Source organism: Bubalus kerabau, chromosome 10, assembly GCF_029407905.1.
Source record: "Bubalus kerabau isolate K-KA32 ecotype Philippines breed swamp buffalo chromosome 10, PCC_UOA_SB_1v2, whole genome shotgun sequence".
Taxonomy (NCBI): Eukaryota; Metazoa; Chordata; class Mammalia; order Artiodactyla; family Bovidae; genus Bubalus; species Bubalus kerabau.
Window position 1 is genome coordinate 28,012,085 of NC_073633.1, and position 20,541 is coordinate 28,032,625.

General features: G+C 38.3%; 1 gene segment (V, D, J or C); it reads right to left on the bottom strand.

Moving 5' to 3' along the window:
- Nucleotides 1-1,761: 1,761 nt before the first annotated feature.
- On the bottom strand, nucleotides 1,762-2,480 carry LOC129621943 (T cell receptor delta variable 1-like). The segment is given in 2 exon segments: nucleotides 1,762-2,216; nucleotides 2,432-2,480. Coding segments are annotated over 2 exon segments (504 nt in total).
- Nucleotides 2,481-20,541: the final 18,061 nt, after the last annotated feature.

Below are 20,541 nucleotides of genomic sequence, written 5' to 3' on the forward strand. Positions count from 1 at the left end.
CTCTCAACTTCTGGTTGTGAATATTTTTTAAGTTGACAGTAGTTATGACAATCTCCTTTTCAGTTTGATATGAATATATTTATGCATAGAGTAACCATTTTAAAATCTCTCCCCCACTTGCCTGCCTATGGAATCATGATGTGCAAAATACAAGTTAATCTTGTCTCTGATAGTATCTCAATAGTTAAGATGCAGGATCCAATGGGACAGTATGGGTGAAGTATAAAAGGAAAGAACAACACCCAAAAATGGATAATTGAACTTGATATCCTTGAAGAGGGCGTGGCAACCCACTCCAGTATTCTTGCCTGGAGAATCCCATGGATAGAGGAGCCTGGTGGGCTACAGTACATAGGGTCATGAAGAGTCGGATGTGGCTGAAGCAACTTAGTACGCATGCACAAACCGGGTATACTCTTTTCAGGAGAAGGTTATGTTGATTATGGTCGAATGGGGAATAATTGCATCATATTAACAAGAAGGAGATCCAACCAGTCCATTCTAAAGGAGATCAGTCCTGGGTGTTCTTTAGAAGGAATGATGCACTTTGGCCACCTCATGCGAAGAGTCGACTCATTGGAAAAGACTCTGATGCTGGGAGGGATTGGAGACAGGAGGAGAAGGGGACGACAGAGGATGAGATGGCTGGATGGCATCACCAATTCGATGGACGTGAGTTTGAGTGAACTCCGGGAGTTGGTGATGGACAGGGAGGCCTGGCGTGCTGCAATTCATGGGGATGCAAAGAGTTGGACATGACTGAGAGACTGAACTGAACTGAACTGAACAAGAAGCATAGTTTTTCTGTTTTCTTTATTTGAAAGTGTGTTGTTAAAAGAGGTATAGATGGATGACCAGTTGACATAGAAGGTACTGGAATAGCTTTGTAGTGTCTCTACTAGCTGGAAATCTATGATTCAGAATTTGTTTCTCTGTATTGTTCTGGGTTAGGGTTGGCCATAAAAAAGATTGTGCAAGGTTTAGAAGGTAGTTGTCATAAAGTAGCCACATTTTTTATGCCCTGCTGGTTGGTGCAGGGCTCCAGTCACTGTGCAACTCACACATGTTGCTGCTGATCTGCTAGCTCATCTTACTGTTGACTTACAGCTCCTTAACCTCCAACCAGATCTTCTCCTCATCATCCCTCTGTCTTGGGCCAAATGTGCATGTAGCATGATGATAAATATCCACTTCTACTGAAGGTCACCCACTACCATGAGATTGAAGGAAGTGAGAGACAGACAAGTATTTAGTGTGTTTTTGTGGGTTTCAGTCATCCTCATGAGTTCTAGTATGTCCTTAAATGCCAGTTTTTCCATGCTTTTATCCATATCCAACTTTCCTTTCCAAATGACACTCTAGTTGATTTAAAGTAAATTCAGGCTCAGCACAAGATGCAAAGATAACAGCTTTGTATAAACTCCTCCACCAACTCTAGCAATTGCCTGAGAGTTCTATTCCTTAAAATGAGTCTCTTATTCTGTATCACTGTGGTTCTACTTTTCTGATTGTACCCTAACTGACACAAAACCTAAGAAGAAAAGATTAAGGAAATTATATTCATGACAATTTCTGAAAATTAAACCCAGATTTATGATGTGAGATTTTTTTAGGTGCCGTTGCCACATTAAATTATTACAGGGAAAGTTTTCAAATTTAGACAACTTTGCACATGTTCTGTATGATTGATATAAAATTAAAAAAATCAAGACTGAGAACATATTACTAGAAAGTTAGTCTGGACATCTGTTCCTAAGTGACTTAAAAGGAACTTCCAGACCACAGATTAAGCAAACACACAACTACCATTTCTGGTCTGAGATCTGCAGGTGCATATTTCAGCTGGAGTTCTGCAGCAGGGAAGCTCTCTTTTATTAAACTCTGGGGTTTTTGTTTAGCTATTCCCATTACTTCAAACACTGTGAGCTCCCAGAGAGCACAGAAATACTCTGCAGAATCTTCCAGTTGTAAGTCTGAAATGGTGAGGCTGATGGATTTACTAGCTTTCTGTAAGTTTACAGAGTAGCGGCCATTCCTTGCATTCTGGCCAGTAAAAACCTGACCAATAAGGTAAATCATCTCTCCATTGGGAAGCAGCTTGTACCAAAACATGTAGCTCCAGGCTGTTGCATACCGACAGTTCAGGGTGACTGACTGTCCCAGTTGACTGGATGTGTCTGGCTGGTCTTGAATAACTTTCTGTGCCACACCAGATCCTGTGGGGGAAAAATCAGGAAACCCAGCTGAAGTAATGAACAAAATAATTTAGGAATTAGACTAATTTGGGACCCAAAGAAAACCCAAGTTGAAATCATAAGAAGTATGCTTTTCTCCAACCCTCCTTTCCTCCCAAGTCCCTGTGAAGCACCATGCGCCTGTGTGCAGTCCTTTCACCCTGAACGCATGCACCCATGTTTGGAAGCCTCCCTACCAGAGAAGGTGAAGGCCAGGAACACCCAGAGCAGGCTGGAGTGCGGCATGAGGCATGGATTTCCCTGCACAAATGTGCTTAGTTTCTGCCTCAAGATGAGAGTTCAGTGTCTTTGAGTGCCTGGCAGCGCATATACATAGTACCCGGTACCTGTGTGACTCCCCCCAACGGGAAGTGGGGTTTGTCATGTTCATAGACCACGTGGTCTGTGCACATATGGGAAAAAAGTCTGGCTCACCACAAACTTTGTTTTGTCTACTTGTCTTTTCCTGGTAATTGAGTTAGGCAGATCCTGAAAAGGAGTATGGGAAAAAAAAAATAGTATTAGAGACACTGATGTATAGATCAGTCTTATGGACTCTGCGGGAGAGGGAGAGGGTGGGGAGATTTGGGAGAATGGCATTGAAACATGTATAATATCATGTATGAAACGTGTCGCCAGTCCAGGTTCGATGCAGGATACTGGATGCTTGGGGCTGGTGCACTGGGATGACCCAGGGGGAGGGTGTGGGGAGGGGGGAGGGAGGGGGGTTCAGGATGCGGGGCACGGGTGTACCTGTGGCGGATTCATTTCGATGTTTGGTGGAGCTAATACAATATTGTAAAGTTTAAAAATAAAATAAAATTAATTAAAAAAAAATAAAGGTATGAGCTGAGGGGAACTGAATTTTAAACAAGTTGACAAAAATTGATAGTCATTCAGTAAAATAATTTTACCAGCTCATTTAAGATAGAATTTAGTATAGGCTGTGAACTCTTTTTGTAACTTACTTACTGGCCATTCATTTAACCCATACTTACCTTTCCTCCATTCAGAAACAATGACTTTTTTAAAACCCACAGATTTTCAGCTGTCTTGGTGAAAAGCTATCTTATCCAAAATAATTAGCTTATCTTTTTTTTCCTTAACTGGGTTTTAGGGCTCTATTTAGATTTTTTAGTAAATAAAATTACTTTAACATGAAATGAAGAAACATCAGTTCTTCTGACTTTCAGAATCTATTCATTTGTATGTGTTTTTATGAAACTCAAACAGGAATAGAATATTGTTCTTTTGAAATCTGACATTGAATCTTATTTATTAGACTTTGAGGAGAATCAGGATATTCAGTCTTGTTGCCTCTATGAGGAGAATTGTACTTATTAGATCATGTGCCCTAGAATTGTATTGATGTCACTCTGAAAGCTATAAGATATTGATGAAGAAAATTGAAGATAATGCAAGTAAATATAAAAATATTTCATGTTCATGGGTTTTAAGAATAAACAATGTGAAAATGTCCTCTGAACCAGAGCAATCTATAGATTTAAGGCAACCCCTCTCAAAATAATCATGGCATTTTTCACACAACTACTGCAAATAATCCTAAAATTTGTATAGAACCACAAAAGGCCACAAATAGTCAAAGCCATTTTGAAACAAAAAGAACAAAGCTGAAGGCATCACAGTCCCTGACATCAAAATATGCTTCAAAGCTGTTATAATCTAAAATATACATTGCTGGCCCAAAAACAGAGATTCAGTCAATGGAACAGAATAGGGAGTCCAGATTTTAACCCTTGTATACATGGTCAATCAATCTATAACAAAGGAGGCAAGAATAAGCAATTGGGGGAAAGACTGCTTTTTCTATACGTGGTGTTAGACAACTAGACAGCTACATGTTAAAGAATGAAATTAGAATATTTTCTCACAACATATACTAAAAGAAACTCAAAATGGATTAGAGACTTAAATATAAGATCTGAACTCATAAATTCTTAAAGAAAGTATAGGCAATATGCTTTATGAGATTCATCTTTGCCATATTTTTGTCTCTATTCCCTCAGGCAAGGACAAAAAAGAAACAACACAGAAAATAGGACCTAATTAAATTAAAATATTTTGCACAGTGAAAGAAAGCATTAACACACACAAAAAGGCAACCTATCAAATGGGAGAAGATATTTGGAAGTGATTGGCCAATAAGGGGTTAATGTCCAGAATATATAAAATAACTTTTGCACATAATATCAAAACCACAGGCAGAGGACAAGAATAGGCATTTTCCCAAAGAAACATACAGATGGCATACAGACACATGAAAAGATGTTCAACATCTCTAACCATCAAGTAAATGCAAATCAAAACCACAATGAGATATCACCTCACTCCTACTTTGTCATGAATACTATCATGACAAAAATGAAAAATAATTGAGTATTGTCAAGGATGTGGAGAAAAGGGAAAACTTGTGTATTCTTGCTGGGAAAGTAAGCTGGTGTAGCCTCTATTCAAAAGATTCCCCAAACCAATAAAAATATAACTAGTAGTTATATATATATATATATATATATATATAATATAATATTTATAATTATATATTATATATTTAATATATATTTATTAATTATATAAATATAATTATATTTATTTTATATATAATTATATATAATAAATAATATATATTTATTGATTCTATATATTTAATATATAATTATATATTATAATATATAATAATTATATAATTATATATTATATATATAATAGTAGTAGTTTATATATAATAAATATAACTACTATATGATTCGGGGCTTCCCAGGTGGCTCAGCAATAAAGAATCCACCTTCAATGCAGCAGACACAATTTTGATCCTGGGTCAGGAAGATCCCCTGGAGTAGTAAATGGCAGCCCACTCCAGTATTCTTGCTGGGAAAATTTCCAGAGACAGAGGAGCCTGGCAATCTATGTTTCCATGAGGTTGCAAAGAGTCGAACACGACTGCAATGACTTAGCATGCACATGCATTATACGATTCAGCAATTCCATTCCTGGGTATCTATCAGAAGAAAACAAAAACACTAATTCAAAAATATGTATGCACCCAAATGTTCACTGCAACATTATTTCCAATAGTGAAGATATATAGAAACAACCTCAGTTTTCACTCATATGAATGGATCTAGAAGATATATATGTGTCAGTGTGTGTGTGTGTGTGTGTGTGTACAATAGAATATTACTAGCCATTAAAAAGAATAAAATTTTGCCAGCTGGGACAGCATGATAGACCTGGAGGATATCACACTTAGCGAAATGTCAGATAGAGAAAGACAAATACTGTGTGCTTTCACTTTTATATGAAATCTAAAAGCAAAACAAATTAACAAATATAACAGAAACAGACTCAGACATATAGGGAACAAACTATTGGCTACTAAGGGGAAAGGGGTGGGTATAGGGGTGAAATAGGTGAAGGGGATTAAGAGGTAGAAACTTCCACTTACAAAATAAATAAATTAAAACTAGGTAATGTGCAGTGAAGGGAAAGATTCAACCCTGCCAAGAACTTGACTGTAGCCAGTGAAACTGATTTTAGACTTCTTGCATCCAGAACTGAAAGAGGATAAATTTGTTTCAAGTGATCAATTCATATATGAACACTGAACAAATATTTTCTGTTTGCTTTGACCCAGTCATAGGATGAGATGTGAGTATTTGCAATTTGCAAACGTGAGTATTTGCAATTATGGTAAGGCAGATTTGAATATTCTTGAGACACCCAACTAAACTGGATAACATCTTTATTGGAGTCATTTTCTCCCCTTTTAGATCCTTTCACTTTTTATCATTTTGGTGTCCAGCATATTGTGTTTAAATATTTACTTTAAATATGTAGTCTTATCTAGATATTCTCCTATCTACAAGTCAGAGGTTCTAGTGCAGAGGGAAATATAGGAGATATTCAGAAGGGAAAAGACCAAATCCCAAATTCGTTGGGCCAAAAAGTGTTTGTGGTTAAAACTGTACTAGTGTAGGTAAGAAATACTAAACAGTGCAAATACCTGGTAACGGCGTCACGGTGTGACTGTGGCTGGAGGAGGGGCTGAGCCCCGTGGAGGGTTTGAGTACAGGCTGCAGGTGCTTGGGGAGCACTACGCTGCACAGCACAGAAGTAAGTGCCTGAGTCTGTGGTCTGTGAAGAGGAAACATGCAGTGAGCTGTGGCGTTCTGTAGGGACTGTCATGGTGTTCAATCTTCCATCCTGCTTTGTCCCTGAAGGAATGTAAAACAGACGGATGAGGCGGCCCCCGGGGTTCAGATGGAACCACTACACATTGTCTGTGAGGGTGGAGAAATTACACCACAGTGTAGAGTTGACTCCTTCCTGTAGAATCAGGGCTGGGGGACTCTGCTCCACATCCACCCCTCTCACACCTGATGAGAAAGAGCGAAACAGTCACAGGTGAGGGTCACAGTAGTATAGTGTAAGTCGCTCAGTCATGTCCCACTCTTTGCGACCCCATGGACTATATACAGTCCATGGAATTCTCCAGGCCAGAATACTGGAGTGGGTAGCCTGTCCCTTCTCCAGCAGATCTTCCCAACCCAGGGATCAAACCCATGTCTCCCGCATTGCAGGTGATTCTTTACCAGCTGAGCCACAGAGCTCCTGCAAAACTCTGAAAGTGCCCTCAGGAACGATGAGGATAGAAAGTCTGTAGAACTTGTGAGCTCCTGCTTCTCCCTCCCACAGCACTACCACTACTCAATCCTTCAGATTCCCCTGTGGGGCAGCCCCAACTCACAGCAAACCTGGGCAAACAGAAGCCCCAGCACAGTGTCCACTTGACTCTTCATGACACTTTGCTTTGCTGCTGGGAAATTTTCACCTTAAGATACATAGTAAACCCTGGGAGGTAAGGGTCATGACTTGACTGGAAATGTTCCTGCTTCTGCAACCCATCAGCTCAGCCAACAAACCCTGCTCAGGTGACACTGACAGGAAGCACCACCTACCATCGTCAATTCCATGGAGAACACTGAACTTAAGAAAACAGTATTTTTTCTTTTGTAAAACAAACAACAACAACAAAGAAAAATAATCTAAGATGTCTTTGAGAACCAAACTCTTCCAGGATTCTCTTTATCTTCAAAGAACATGCCAACTTCCTAAAAATAACACCGTCTGAGACCCTGCATCTTTTAAGCTACCAGATCTCCCTTGAAGTCCCAGGCACCATATCACTCAAAGCACAGAAGTGCTAGGCTGAGTCTTTCCAATGGACTGATGTTTTCTCCCAGTGTAAGGAGTTCTCACTCCTGTTAAATTCAGCCTCAAAACAGTTGATGTCTGAAACAAGGCTATCTTTAGATGTATACTTCAGGAGAAACTGGAGTCCTTGGTTAGGGTACTGCACGTACTGGAAAAGATTTGTTTGAACAGAAGATGAGTAGTTGCACCTCAGCTTCAGATGGGGTCCTTCAGAGACAGTGATGTGGCCATCGGGCTGGGTCACTGACTGGGATCTAGCTCCTCCTGGAACATCAATGCTGAATCAAAGAACTCAGCTAAAACAAAAAGTCTCTATTCAAAGTCAAATTGGAACAATGTTCCATGTGCAGACAAGGGAGTAAAATGGAATGCCAGTCAGTCAGGAATGGAAGCACCTCAAAATGGACCCCACAGTCATGGCAGAGCAGTGAAGAAGTGGTGAGAACCTTTCTTGGAGATCCTGCACAAACAAAAGTCTTAAGACTGGCTGACTTGAACCCAGGTTGCTCTGAGGTTGAGGTATGACAGAAGATTTAGATTTCTCCTCCTGAAGGAGATTGTATGCAGTGTTAGGAAGAGAGGCTGTCTTTAACAGAACTGCTTGCCTCTAGTGTCTGAGATGCTTTACATATCATTGTGTAAAAAAAATGTCAGAATATCTCTTTAAAGTGTAAAGAAAGAAAGTTTTTGTGAGTTTATTCTGATCTTATACAGAAAGACATTTCCAATTTATTCAACAGCCTCCTCTATCAGCCAGATGGAGAAATAAAGAGAAGTTCACATTTTTGTGAACCTTCTTCACTCCCTTCCTGCCCTTGTATGGTTGAATTTAAAGCATTAAAATTATGCAGAGAAGAGAATTTATGGTTTGTAGGCCCTGAAAGTTATAAGATTGGGCTTTTTAAAAAAACACAAAATTATGAATAAAATTGAATATAAAATAATTTTTAGAATGAGAAGTAAAACTATAGGAAATTACAATCTCAAAAACAAATACCACAAGCAGTATATATCTAGAAAATGATAAAATATTTCAGTAGTTATTTCCCTGACATTTTCTATAATACCTTTTCTTTCTATGTTCTTTGGCTCCATACTATGTTTCTTCATATGACAATAAACTTGTTAATACTTCCTATCTAAAGAAAATAAAGATAATTTGGTCTTTACTCCTAGCATACTTGATAATTTTTTTTACTATTCACAGTTTTAGTAATGCATGAACATTTTTATGATTAGAGTTAAATTTGGGAATTTTCTATCAAGTTACTATGTGCTACAAGATTTCACTGTATTTCAAGTTTTCTTATTCTACAACCAATTCTAAGCACTATGAACTAACACTTAACACATTTATTAAGTCTGTTATTTTCCTTTTGTTGTGTAATAAATTATCATGAACTTTGTGATTTAAAGCAACATCCATTTATTTCATAGTTTCTGTATGTCAGAAGTCAGGGCACAGCTAAGCTGGATCTCACAAATCTGCAAACATGGAGTCAACTAACACTGTGGTCCTGTCTGAGGCTTGAGGGTTCTCTTCCAAACTCGTGTGATTGTGGCAGAATTCATTTCCTCATAGCCATAGCCCTCATGACAGCTTGCTCCCTCAAGCCTGGGTGAATCTCTCTAATCTGAGAAAAAGCTTAAGCCTTCTTTGAAAGAGCTTACCTGATTAAATTAGGCCCACCAAAGACAATCTCCCTATTGATTCACTCAAGTTCAAACTGATTAGGCACTTTAATTACATCTGCAAATCTCCTTCCCTTTGCCATATAATAAAAACAATAACAAGAATGATATCTAATACAATCACCAAGAACATAGAAGAAATAAAGAATAAGCAAACAGAGATGAATAACACAATTACTGAAATTAAAAACACTCTAAAAGGAACCAATAGCAGAATAACTGAGGCAGAAAAATAGGTAAGTGAGCTGGAGGATAGAATGGTGGAAATAAATGCTAAAGAGCCAAATAAAGGGAAAGGAATGAAAAGACTTGAGGAAAGCCTCAGAGACCTTTGGGACAATATTAAATGCACCAATATTTGAGTTATAAGGGTCCCAGAGGAAGAAGAAACAAAAGAAAGGCAGTGAGAAAATTTTTGAATTAATTATAGTTGAAAACTTTCTCAACATATGAAAGGAAATAGTCAATCAAGTCCAAGAGGCACAGAAAGTCCCCTACAGGTTAAACCCAAGGAGAAACACATTGAGATACATATTAATAAAGCTAACAGAGATTAAGCACAAAGAAGGAACATTAAAAGCAGCAAGGGAAAAGCAACAAGTAACATACAAGGGAAAACCCATATGATTAACAGAAGATCTTTGAGCAGAAACTCCATAGACCAGAAGGGAATGGAAGGATATATTTAAAGTACTAAGGAGAAAAATCTACAACCATGATTACTATACCCAGCAAAGATTTCATTCAAAATTGACAGAGAAATCAAAAGCTTTATGAACAAGCAGAAATTAAGAGAATTCAGCACCACCAAACCAGCCTTGCAACAAATACCAAAAGGGCCTTACATAGCCAGTAAACACAAAAGAAAGAAAAGACCTACAAAAACAACCCCAAAACAATCAAGAAAATGCCAATAGGAACATATGTATCAATAATTACCTTAAATGTAAATAGACTAAAAGCACCAACCAAGGATACAGACTGACTGAATAGATACAAAACTAAGACCCATATATATGCTGCCTACAGGAGACCCACTTCAGACCTAGAGACACATGCAGACTGAAAGTAAAGGGATGGAAAAAGATATTCCATGTGAATGGAAACCAAAAGAAAGCTGAAGTGGCAATCCTTGTTTCAGAAAAAATAGACATTAAAATAAAGAATATCAAAAGAAACAAAGGACACTACATAATGATCAAGGGATCAGTCCAAGAAAAAGACATAACAATTGTAAATGTCTATGCATCCAACATAGGAGCACCTCAATACATAAGGCAAACACTTATGGCAGAAAGTGAAGAGGAACTAAAAAGCTTCTTGATGAAAGTGAAAGAGGAGAGTGAAAAAGTTGGCTTGAAGCTCAACATTCAGAAAACGAAGATCATGGCATCTGGTCCCATCACTTCATGGGGAATAGATGGGGAAACAGTGGCAGACTTTATTTTTGGGGGCTCCAAAATCACTGCAGATGGTGACTGCAGTCATGAAATTAAAAGACGCTTACTCCTTGGAAGGAAAATTATGACCAACCTAGACAGCTTATTCAAAAGCAGAGACATTACTTTGCCAACAAAGGTCTGTCTAGTCAAGGCTATGGTTTTGCCAGTGGTCATGTATGGATATGAGAGTTGGACTGTGAAGAAAGCTGAGAGCTGAAGAATTGATGCTTTTGAACTGTGGTGTTGGAGAAGATTCGAGAGTTCCTTGGACTGCAAGGAGATCCAACCAGTCCATCCTGAAGGAGATCAGCCTTGGGTGTTCTTTGGAAGGAATGATGCTAAAGCTGAAACTCCAGTCCTTTGGCCACCTCATGCAAAGAGTTGACTCATTGGAAAAGACTCTGATGCTGGGAGGGATTGAGGGCAGGAGGAGGAGGGGACGACAGAGGATGAGATGGCTGGATGGCATCACTGACTCGATGGACCTGAGTTTGGGTGAACTCCGGGAGTTGGTGATGGACAGGGAGGCCTGGCGTGCTGCGATTCATGGGGTTGCAAAGAGTCGGACATGACTGAGTGACTGAACTGAACTGAACAGGCATAAGAGGAGAAATCAACAGCAAAACAATAATAGTTCAGTTCAGGTCATTTCAGTTGCTCAGTCGTGTCTGACTCTTTGTGACCCCATGAATCGCAGCTCACCAAGCCTCGCTGTCCATCACCAACTCCCGGAGTTCACCCAGACTCACGTCCATCAAGGCAGTGATGCCATCCAGCCATCTCATCCTCTGTCGTCCCTTTCTCCTCCTGCCCCCAATCCCTCTCAGCATCAGAGTCTTTTACAATGAGTCAACTCTTCCCATGAGGTGGCCAAAGTACTGCAGTTTCAGCTTTAGCTTCATTCCTTCCAAAGAAATCCCAGGGCTGATCTCCTTCAGGATGGACTGGTTGGATCTCCTTGCAGTCCAAGGGACTCTCAAGAGTCTTCTCCAACACCACAGTTCAAAGGCATCAAATCTTTGGCGCTCAGCTTTCTTCACAGTCCAACTCTCATATCCATACATGACCACAGGAAAAACCATAGTCTTGACTAGACGGACCTTTGTTGGCAAAGTAATGTCTCTGCTTTTCAATATGCTATCTAGGTTGGTCATAACTTTTCTTCCAAGGAGTAAGCGTCTTTTAATTTCATGGCTGCAGTCACCATAGGCAGTGGTTTTGGAGCCCCCCAAAATAAAGTCTGACACTGTTTCCACTGTTCCCCATCTATTTCCCATGAAGTGATGGGACCGGATGCCATGATCTTCGTTTTCTGAATGTTGAGCTTTAAGCCAACTTTTTCACTCTCCACTTTCACTTTCATCAAGAGGCTTTTGAGTTCCTCTTCACTTTCTGCCATAAGGGTGGTGTCATCTGCATATCTGAGGTTATTGATATTTCTCCTGGCAATCTTGATTCCAGCTTGTGTTTCTTCCAGTCCAGCGTTTCTCATGCATATAAGTTAAATAAGCAGGGTGACAATATGCAGCCTTGATGTACTCCTTTTCCTATTTGGGACCAGTCTGTTGTTCCATGTCCAGTTCTAACTGTTGCTTCCTGACCTGCATATAGGTTTCTCAAGAGGCAGATCAGGTGGTCTGATATTCCCATCTCTTTCAGAATTTTCCACAGTTTATTGTGATCCACACAATCAAAGGCTTGGCATAGTCAATAAAAGAGAAATAGATGTTTTTCTCGAACTCCCTTGCTTTTTCCATGATCCAGCAGATATTGGCAATTTGATCTCTGGTTCCTCTGCCTTTTCTAAATTCAGCTTGAACATCAGGAAGTTCACGGTTCACATATTGCTGAAGCGTGGCTTGGAGAATTCTTTAACACCCCAGTGTCACCAATGGACAAATTATCAAAACAGAATCAATAAGGAAACACAAACCTTAAATGAAACATTAGACCAAATGGACCTAATTGATACCTTCAGGACACTCCATCCAAATGCAGAAGAATACACTTTCTTCTCAAGTGCACATGGAATATTCTCCAGGATAGACCACACCCTGGGACACAAATCAAGCCTCAGTAAATTTAAGAAAATTGAAATTGTACCAAGTATCTTCTCTGACCACAATGCTATGAGACTAGATATCAACTACAGGAAAAAAAAAAACAGCAAAAATACACAACCTCATGGAGATTAAACAATACATTGCTAAATAACAAAGAGGCTACTGAATAAATTAAAAAAAAATCTAAAGATTCCTAGAAACAAATGACAATGAAAACACAAATATCCAAAAACTATGGGACTCAGCAAAAGCAGTTCTAAGAGGGAGGTTTATAGCGATACAATCATACCTCAGAAGCAAGAAAAGCATCGAATAGACAGCCTAACTCTACATCTAAAGAAGCTGGAAAAAGAAGAACAAAAAAACCTCTAAAGTCAGCAGAAGGAAGGTGATCATAAAAATCAGAGAAGAAATAAATGAAAAAGAAATGAAGGAAACAATAGCAAAGATAAATAAAACTAAGTTCTTTGAGATTAACAAAATTGACAAACCACTAGCCAGATTCATCAAGAAAAGAAAAGGAGAAAAATCAAATTAATAAAATTAGAAATGAAAAAGGAAAGGTTATAACAGACAATGCAGAAATACAAAGGATCATAAGAGAATATTATGAGCAACTGTATGCTAATAAAATGGACAACCTAGAGGAAATGGACAGATAGTTAGAAAAGATCAGCCTCCCAAGAGTGAACCAGGAAGAAATAGAAATTATGAACAACCCAATTACAAACACTGAAATTGAAACAGTGATAAAAAAAAATCTCCCCCAAAACAAAAACCCAGGGCCAGATGGCTTCACAGGGGAACTCTATCAAACATTCAGAGAAGAACGAATGCCTATTTTTCTGAAACTCTTCCAAAAAATTGCAGAGGAAGGAACACTTCCAAACTCATTCTACAAGGCCACAATCACCCTGATATCAAAACCAGGAAAAGACAACAGGAAAGAAGAAAATTACAGGCCAATATTACTGATGAACATAGATGCAAAAACCCTCAACAAAATTCTAGCAAACAGAATCCAACAACACATTAAAAAACTTATACACCATGATCAAGTCAGGTATATCCCAGCAATGCAAGGATTCTTCAATATATGCAAATCAATCATCATGATACAGCATATCAACAAATTGAAAGATTAAAAACCATATGGTCATCTCAATAGATGCAGAAAAAGCCTTTGACAAAATACAGCATACATTTATGATAAAAATGATTTTAAAAAATGGGCATAGAAGGAACCTACCTCAACATAGTAAAGACCATATATGGAAAGCCCACAGCAACATTATTCTCAATGGTGAAAAACTAAAAGCTTTCCCTCTAAGATCAGGAACAAGACAAATGTGTCCACTCTCATCACTATTATTCAACATAGTTTTGGAAGTCCTAGTTACAGCAATTAGAGAAGAAAAAGAAATAAAAGAAATCCAGATAGGAAAAGAAAAAGTAAAACTCTTACTGGTGCAGATGACATGATACAACACATAGAAAACTCAAAAGAAACTATCAGAAAATTACTAGAGCTAATCAACAAATTCAGCAAAGTTGCAGGATACAAGGTCAAAACACAGAAATCACTCGCACTCCTATATACTAACAATGCAAAATCATAAAGAGAAATTAAGGAATCAATATCATTCACCATTGCAACAAAAAGAATAAAATATCTAGGAATAAACCTATCTAAGGAAACAAAATACCTGTATATGGAAAACTATAAGATACTGATGAAAGAAATCAAAGATGACATAAACAGATGGAGAGATATTCCATGTTCCTGGGTGGGAATAATCAATATTGTGAAATGACTATACTACCAAATGCAATCTAGAGATTCAATGCCCTATGAAATTACCAGTGGCTTTTTTTCACAGAACTAGAACAAAATATTTCACAATTCATATGGAAACACAAGAGACCCTGAATAGCCAAAGCAGTCTTGAGAAAGAAGAATGGAGCTGGAGCAGTTCATCTTCCTGACTTCAGACTATACTACAAAGCTACAGTAATCAAAACAGTATGGTACTGGCAGAAAAACAGACCGATGGAAAAAGATAGAGAACCCAGAGATAAACCCACACACCTATGGGTACCTTAGAATATACAGTGGGGCAAAGACAGCCTCTTCAATAAGTGGCGATGGGAAAACTTGACAGCGATGTACAAAAGAATGAAATTAGATCATTACCTAATGCCATACACAAAGATAAACTCAAAATGGATTAAAGACCTAAATGTAAGACCAGAAACTATTAAACTCTTAGAGGAGAACATAGGCAGAACACTCAATGACATAAATCAAAGCAAGATCTTCTATGACCCACCTCCTAGAGTGATGGAAATAAAAACAAAAATAAACAATTGGGACCTAATTAAACTAAAAAGCTTTTGCACAACAAAGGAAACTACAGACAAGGTGAAAAGACAACCCTCAGAATGGGAGAAAATAATAGCAAGGGAAACAACTGATAAATAATTAATTTCCAAAATATACAAGCAGCTCATACAACTCAATACCTAAAAAAACAAACAACCTATCAAAAAGTGGGAAAGGGGCCTGAAGAGACATTTCTCCAAAGAAGACATACAGATGGCTAACAAGCACATGAAAAGATGCTCAACATCACTCATTATCAGAGAAATGCAAATCAAAACTACAATGACATACCATTTCACACCAGTCAGAATGGCCATGATCAAAAAGTCTACAAACAATAAATGCTGGAGAGCATATGGAAAAAAGGGAATGCTCTTGCTTTGCTGGTGGGAATGTAAATTGATACAGCCACTATGGAAGAAGGTATGGAGACTCCTTAAAAAGCTAGGAATAAAACCACCATGTGACCCAGAAATCCCACTCCTAGGCATATACCCTGAGGAAACCAAAATTGAAGAAGACACATGTACCCTAATGTTCACTGCAGCTCTCTATAATAGCTAGAACATGGAAGCAACCTAGATGTCCATCAACAGATGAATGGATAAAGAAGCTGGTACATATATACAATGGAATACTACTCAGCCATAAAAAAGGAATGCATTCGAATCTGTTCTAATAAGGTAGATGAAACTAGAGCCCATTATATAGAGTGAAGTAAGTCAGAAAGAGAGATATAAATATTGTATGCTGCTGCTGCTGCTGCTGCTGCTGCTGCTAAGTTGCTTCAGTCATGTCTGACTCTGTGCGACCCCAGAGACGGCAGCCCACCAGGCTCCCCTGTCCCTGGGATTCTCCAGGCAAGAACACTGGAGTGGGTTGCCATTTCTTTCTCCAATGCATGAAAGTGAAAAGTGAAAATGAAGTTGCTCAGTCGTGTCTGACTCCTAGCGACACCATGTACTGCAGCCTACCAGGCTCTTCCGTCCATGGGATTTGCCAGGCAAGAGCACTGAAGTGGTTGCCATTGCCTTCTCCGATAAATATTGTATACTGACACATATATATGGAATCTGAAGAGATGGCACTGATGAATTTATTTTCAGGGTAACAATGGAGAAACAGACATAGAGAATAGACCTATGGACAAGGTAGGAGAAGAGGGAGAAAGGGAGGTGTATGGAAAGAGTAACATAGAAATTTACAACACCATGTGTAAAACAGATAGCCAATGGGAATTTGCTGTAAGACTCCGAAGAGAGGCTGAGGGAACAGGGAAATCAAACAGGGGCTCTGTGACAGGCTGAAGGGTGGGGTGGGAAGGGAGATGGGAGGGGGTTCTGGGAGCGAGGGGACATGGGTGTACCTATGGCTGATTCTTGTTGATGTATGAAAGAAAACCACAAAATTCTGTAAAGCAATTATCCTTCAATTAAAAAATTTTTAAAAATAATAAAAATAATGATATCTATCATCTTGTAGATCTTGCAAGGAACATGTGGCAAAAAAAAAAAGATTTGTTGCTGGAGAGGCACATATGGGTTTGTGGGAATATTAAATATTTTTTAAGATGAGAAAGCTTGATATTTTAAATGCTGGGAGGGAATTAGCAAGAAAATCTTGAAAAGTCAGACCAAAGTTTGTATGATCAGTGGGCTGAAGCACCAGAGAATTCAGACAGAATACTGTGGGTAAAGCATTTGGGCAGAGGGGTACCATTTCAAAGTAAGAGAGACACCTTTTTTATTATTATGGGAGAGAACGTAAACTATATGTGTAAAACAAGAATGTTTTACCTAGGATGCAGAAAGTTGAGGAAGATTCATTTAATGATACGAATTGTTTTTATTGTCACCTACCATGACTCATCAAATGTGGTAGGTTGGCTATTTTAGAAGAGTACAGAGTCAAAGGAGATATAAATGATATATTATAGAAACATGAAAAAATTTTCATTCACCATTTCATTAAAAAAAAAAGCCACAAATATATGGAGGCAAACTTCTGTAAGACTGTATGATTCATATGGCTGGATGGAGTCATGTTGTCTTCTGGGGATTAGGGTTTAAGTACGTAAGAGAGGGAAACATAGACATGTGTTGGTCTGAGGGATGTAATGAAGTTAAGGTGTCCTCAAGTGTTCCCACAGTGGAAGGTTTCCAGTCCACCTGTACAATCCAGCTTCACAAACCAGCTCTCATTCATCAGTGCACATGTCAAAAGCACCCTGTGGTCAAGCTGTAGGCCCATCTGCTGAATGTTCCTTGTATGTCAGGGACAGTAATAACAGGTGAGATTAAAGAATAGTACGAATGGCCCCTATCCTTGAGGAACTTGTACCAGTAAAGAGTTAAAAACCAAACAATATTCATGACATTGTAAATATTGCTATTGCAAAATTGTGTACAAAATACTAAAAAAGGAAGAAGACAAATAAATATAAGGTGGAAAATCTTTTAAAAAGTAAATGTGACATTTACTGAGTCCTGAAGGTTGAGTAGACTTTTGCAAAGTTGAGAAAAGAATAATATATATGAGAATAAAATATTAAAGTGAGTTCATTATGCCTGATGTTTAGAAATCTTGGGGTAGTGGTGGGGATGAGGATGAAAATTTCCTGGAAGTAATACTGTAGATGGCCACAGAAACCTTGATTTTCACTTGTGGGTCATGGTGAGCTATAGAAGGTCTTGAAATAGAATAGCAATCTAATCCAAATGTGTGTTTTACAATGATTACTTTAGAGAGTTTGGAGTGGTAGGAGCTCATGGGTAAAGGATATATTTAAGAAGTTATTCCAACCAACTTGGTGAGAGATTACAAGAACCTGAACCAGGATAGTAACAAGGGAACTAAAAAAGAGGTGGTTGAATGTGAGAGATATTTAGAAGATAGGACTGATGTGACTTCATATATCAGTCAACTTTGACTAGCATAAGACTTATTACAAAGAACCTCACAATCTCAGTGGCTCACAGGAACAAAGCTTAATGAATGGTCCACGGTGTGTTACTTGTGGGTCAGCTGCCATTCCAACACTGTGGCTCTGCTCTTGCATACAAGTGGATTCAGGTCTGCTCCCATGAGTTGTCTCTTCATTCTGAAACTTGCATCTGTTTCACATTATGGAATAAAACCTGAAAGGACAACTACTATTTGGTATGTGCAGGGAAGAAACAAACAAACAAAAAAGATATATCATGTAAATATATTTAGTTTTAACTAGGATATAACTATCCACTCACATTTTATTGGTCAAACATGGTCACATCGTTATGTCCAAAGTCCACACTTTGGTGAAGTATTGGAAATACTCTGGCTAAAGGTTAGCATAGCAAGAGTGAGAGAGAACAAGCAGTCAACAAACAATATACACTGTTGCTCTTGGGCTTCCCAGGTGGCACAGTGGTAAATAATCTGCTTGCCAATGCAGGAGATGCAAAAGATGCAGGTTCAGTCCCCTGGGTCAGGAAGATCCCCTGGAGAAGAGAATGGCAACCCACTCCTGGAAAATTCCATGCACAGAAGAGCCTGGCTGGTTATAGTCCATGGGGTCACACACATGCCTGCACACTTGGAAATGAGCTACATGAGAGTGAGCTTATAGGGCAGTCACAGGTCAACCACCTTAGAAAAAAAGATGAATTAACTTCAAATATTTAAGAAAGGTTTTTGTAAAGACCTAGGTGAAACCAATAATAAAAATAACTTGATTTTCCCATTTTTATCTTTCATTCTTTTTGTAAAATTTGAAGAACATGCCTTAAGTGAATTAGTTGCTCACAGTAACAACCTCTTGTATAAGATCTTATCCCCTTTATCAGAGCACATGGTTCTGTTCTGCTGATGAAGGCTTTATGGCTGCTAAGTTTCCAGGTTCACACTCAAATACTTGGCTCACAAAGTCATAATAGTGAGAGATTTGTGATTAAAAAAAATTTGTTTTAGTTATCCTTTAATTTTCCTCAAGTGCGTGTGACTACACGATAGAGAAAACTAAAGGGCTAGAGTCCACCATATCAAAACATGTCACCTAATAATTCAAATTCAGAAGTGAAATCTTTCCCTCCACAATACTCAGCAACCAAAAACATTTTGGCCGCTGACTTACAGCTATTCAGAATGGTCCAGAATCTTGCTGAAAAGCCATACACTTTGAATCTTTATTTTCTTTCCATGGCCATCACAGCAGTCTCCAAATGAGCCGGACCGGACTCATTTTTCCATCTACTATCTTTTGAACACTGTCCTATGGCCCTTTCTTTCTTGTAACTACCCCAGTATACAAGAACAAAACTAAGATTAAAATATTTATCAACTTCTTTTTGCTGTATTTCAATTGAATTGGAATATGCATACACCTACCCTCTTAAATGCTTTTATATTGCTTTACTTATCAGGGATTATTTCTACTTTCCAGGTTATGATTATAATTGAATTACATACATACTCAGATAGTTTTGCATAATACATGCTGCATAGTACATACGAAACTAGAGAAACACCAATTAAAAAAGTTGAAGAGGGTAGACAGGGTAGGAAATTAGAAAATTATTTGAGCTGTGCATAGTAAATATTTCTATGAGAGAAGCTCATAGATTGAGTTTTCTTTTTGCCTTTTACTTTCTATATGAAAATTAACTTGTACAAAGTTAACCGACTTTACTTTTTTAAAGCTTTTTATTGTATATTCTCCTAGAGTAGGAAATGGCAAACCACTCCAGTATTCTTGCCTGGAAAATTCCTTGGATAGAGGAGCCTGGAAGGCTACAGTTCATAGGGTCACAAAGAGTCAGCACGACTGAGTGACACATATAGCCAATCAACAATGTTGTGATAGTTTCAAGTGGACAGTAAAGGGACTCAGCCATACATATACACATATCCATTCTCCCCCAAACTTCCCTCCCACATAACAGTGAGCAGAGTTCCCTGTGCTATACAGTAGGACTTTTTTGGTTATCCATTTAAAATATAGCAGTGTGTACATGTTGATCCCAAACTCCCTAACTATTCTTTTTCCTCATTCTTCCCCCCGGCAACCTATGATCATTCTCTAAGTCTGTGGATATGTTCCTGTTTTGTAAATAAGTTTATTTGTATCATTTCTGTTTAGATTCTGTATACAAGGAATGTCACACAATATTTCTCCTTTTCTGTCTGATTTGCTTATCTCAGTATGATAATCTCTAAGTCCATCCATGTTGCTGCAGATGGCATTTATTTCATTTCCTTTAATGGCTGGGTAATGCTCCATTGTATACTTGTACCATATCTTCTTTATCCATTCCTCTGTCAATGGACATTTAGGTTGCTTCCATGTCTTGACTATTGTAAATAATGCAGTGAACATTGGAGTGCGTGTATCTTTTTGGACCATGTTTTTTCCTCTGAGTATATGCCCAAGAGAGGGATTGCTGGTTATGTAGGAACTTTACTTTTAGTTTTTTGAGGAATTTCCATACTATTTTCCACAGTGACTGCACCAATTTACA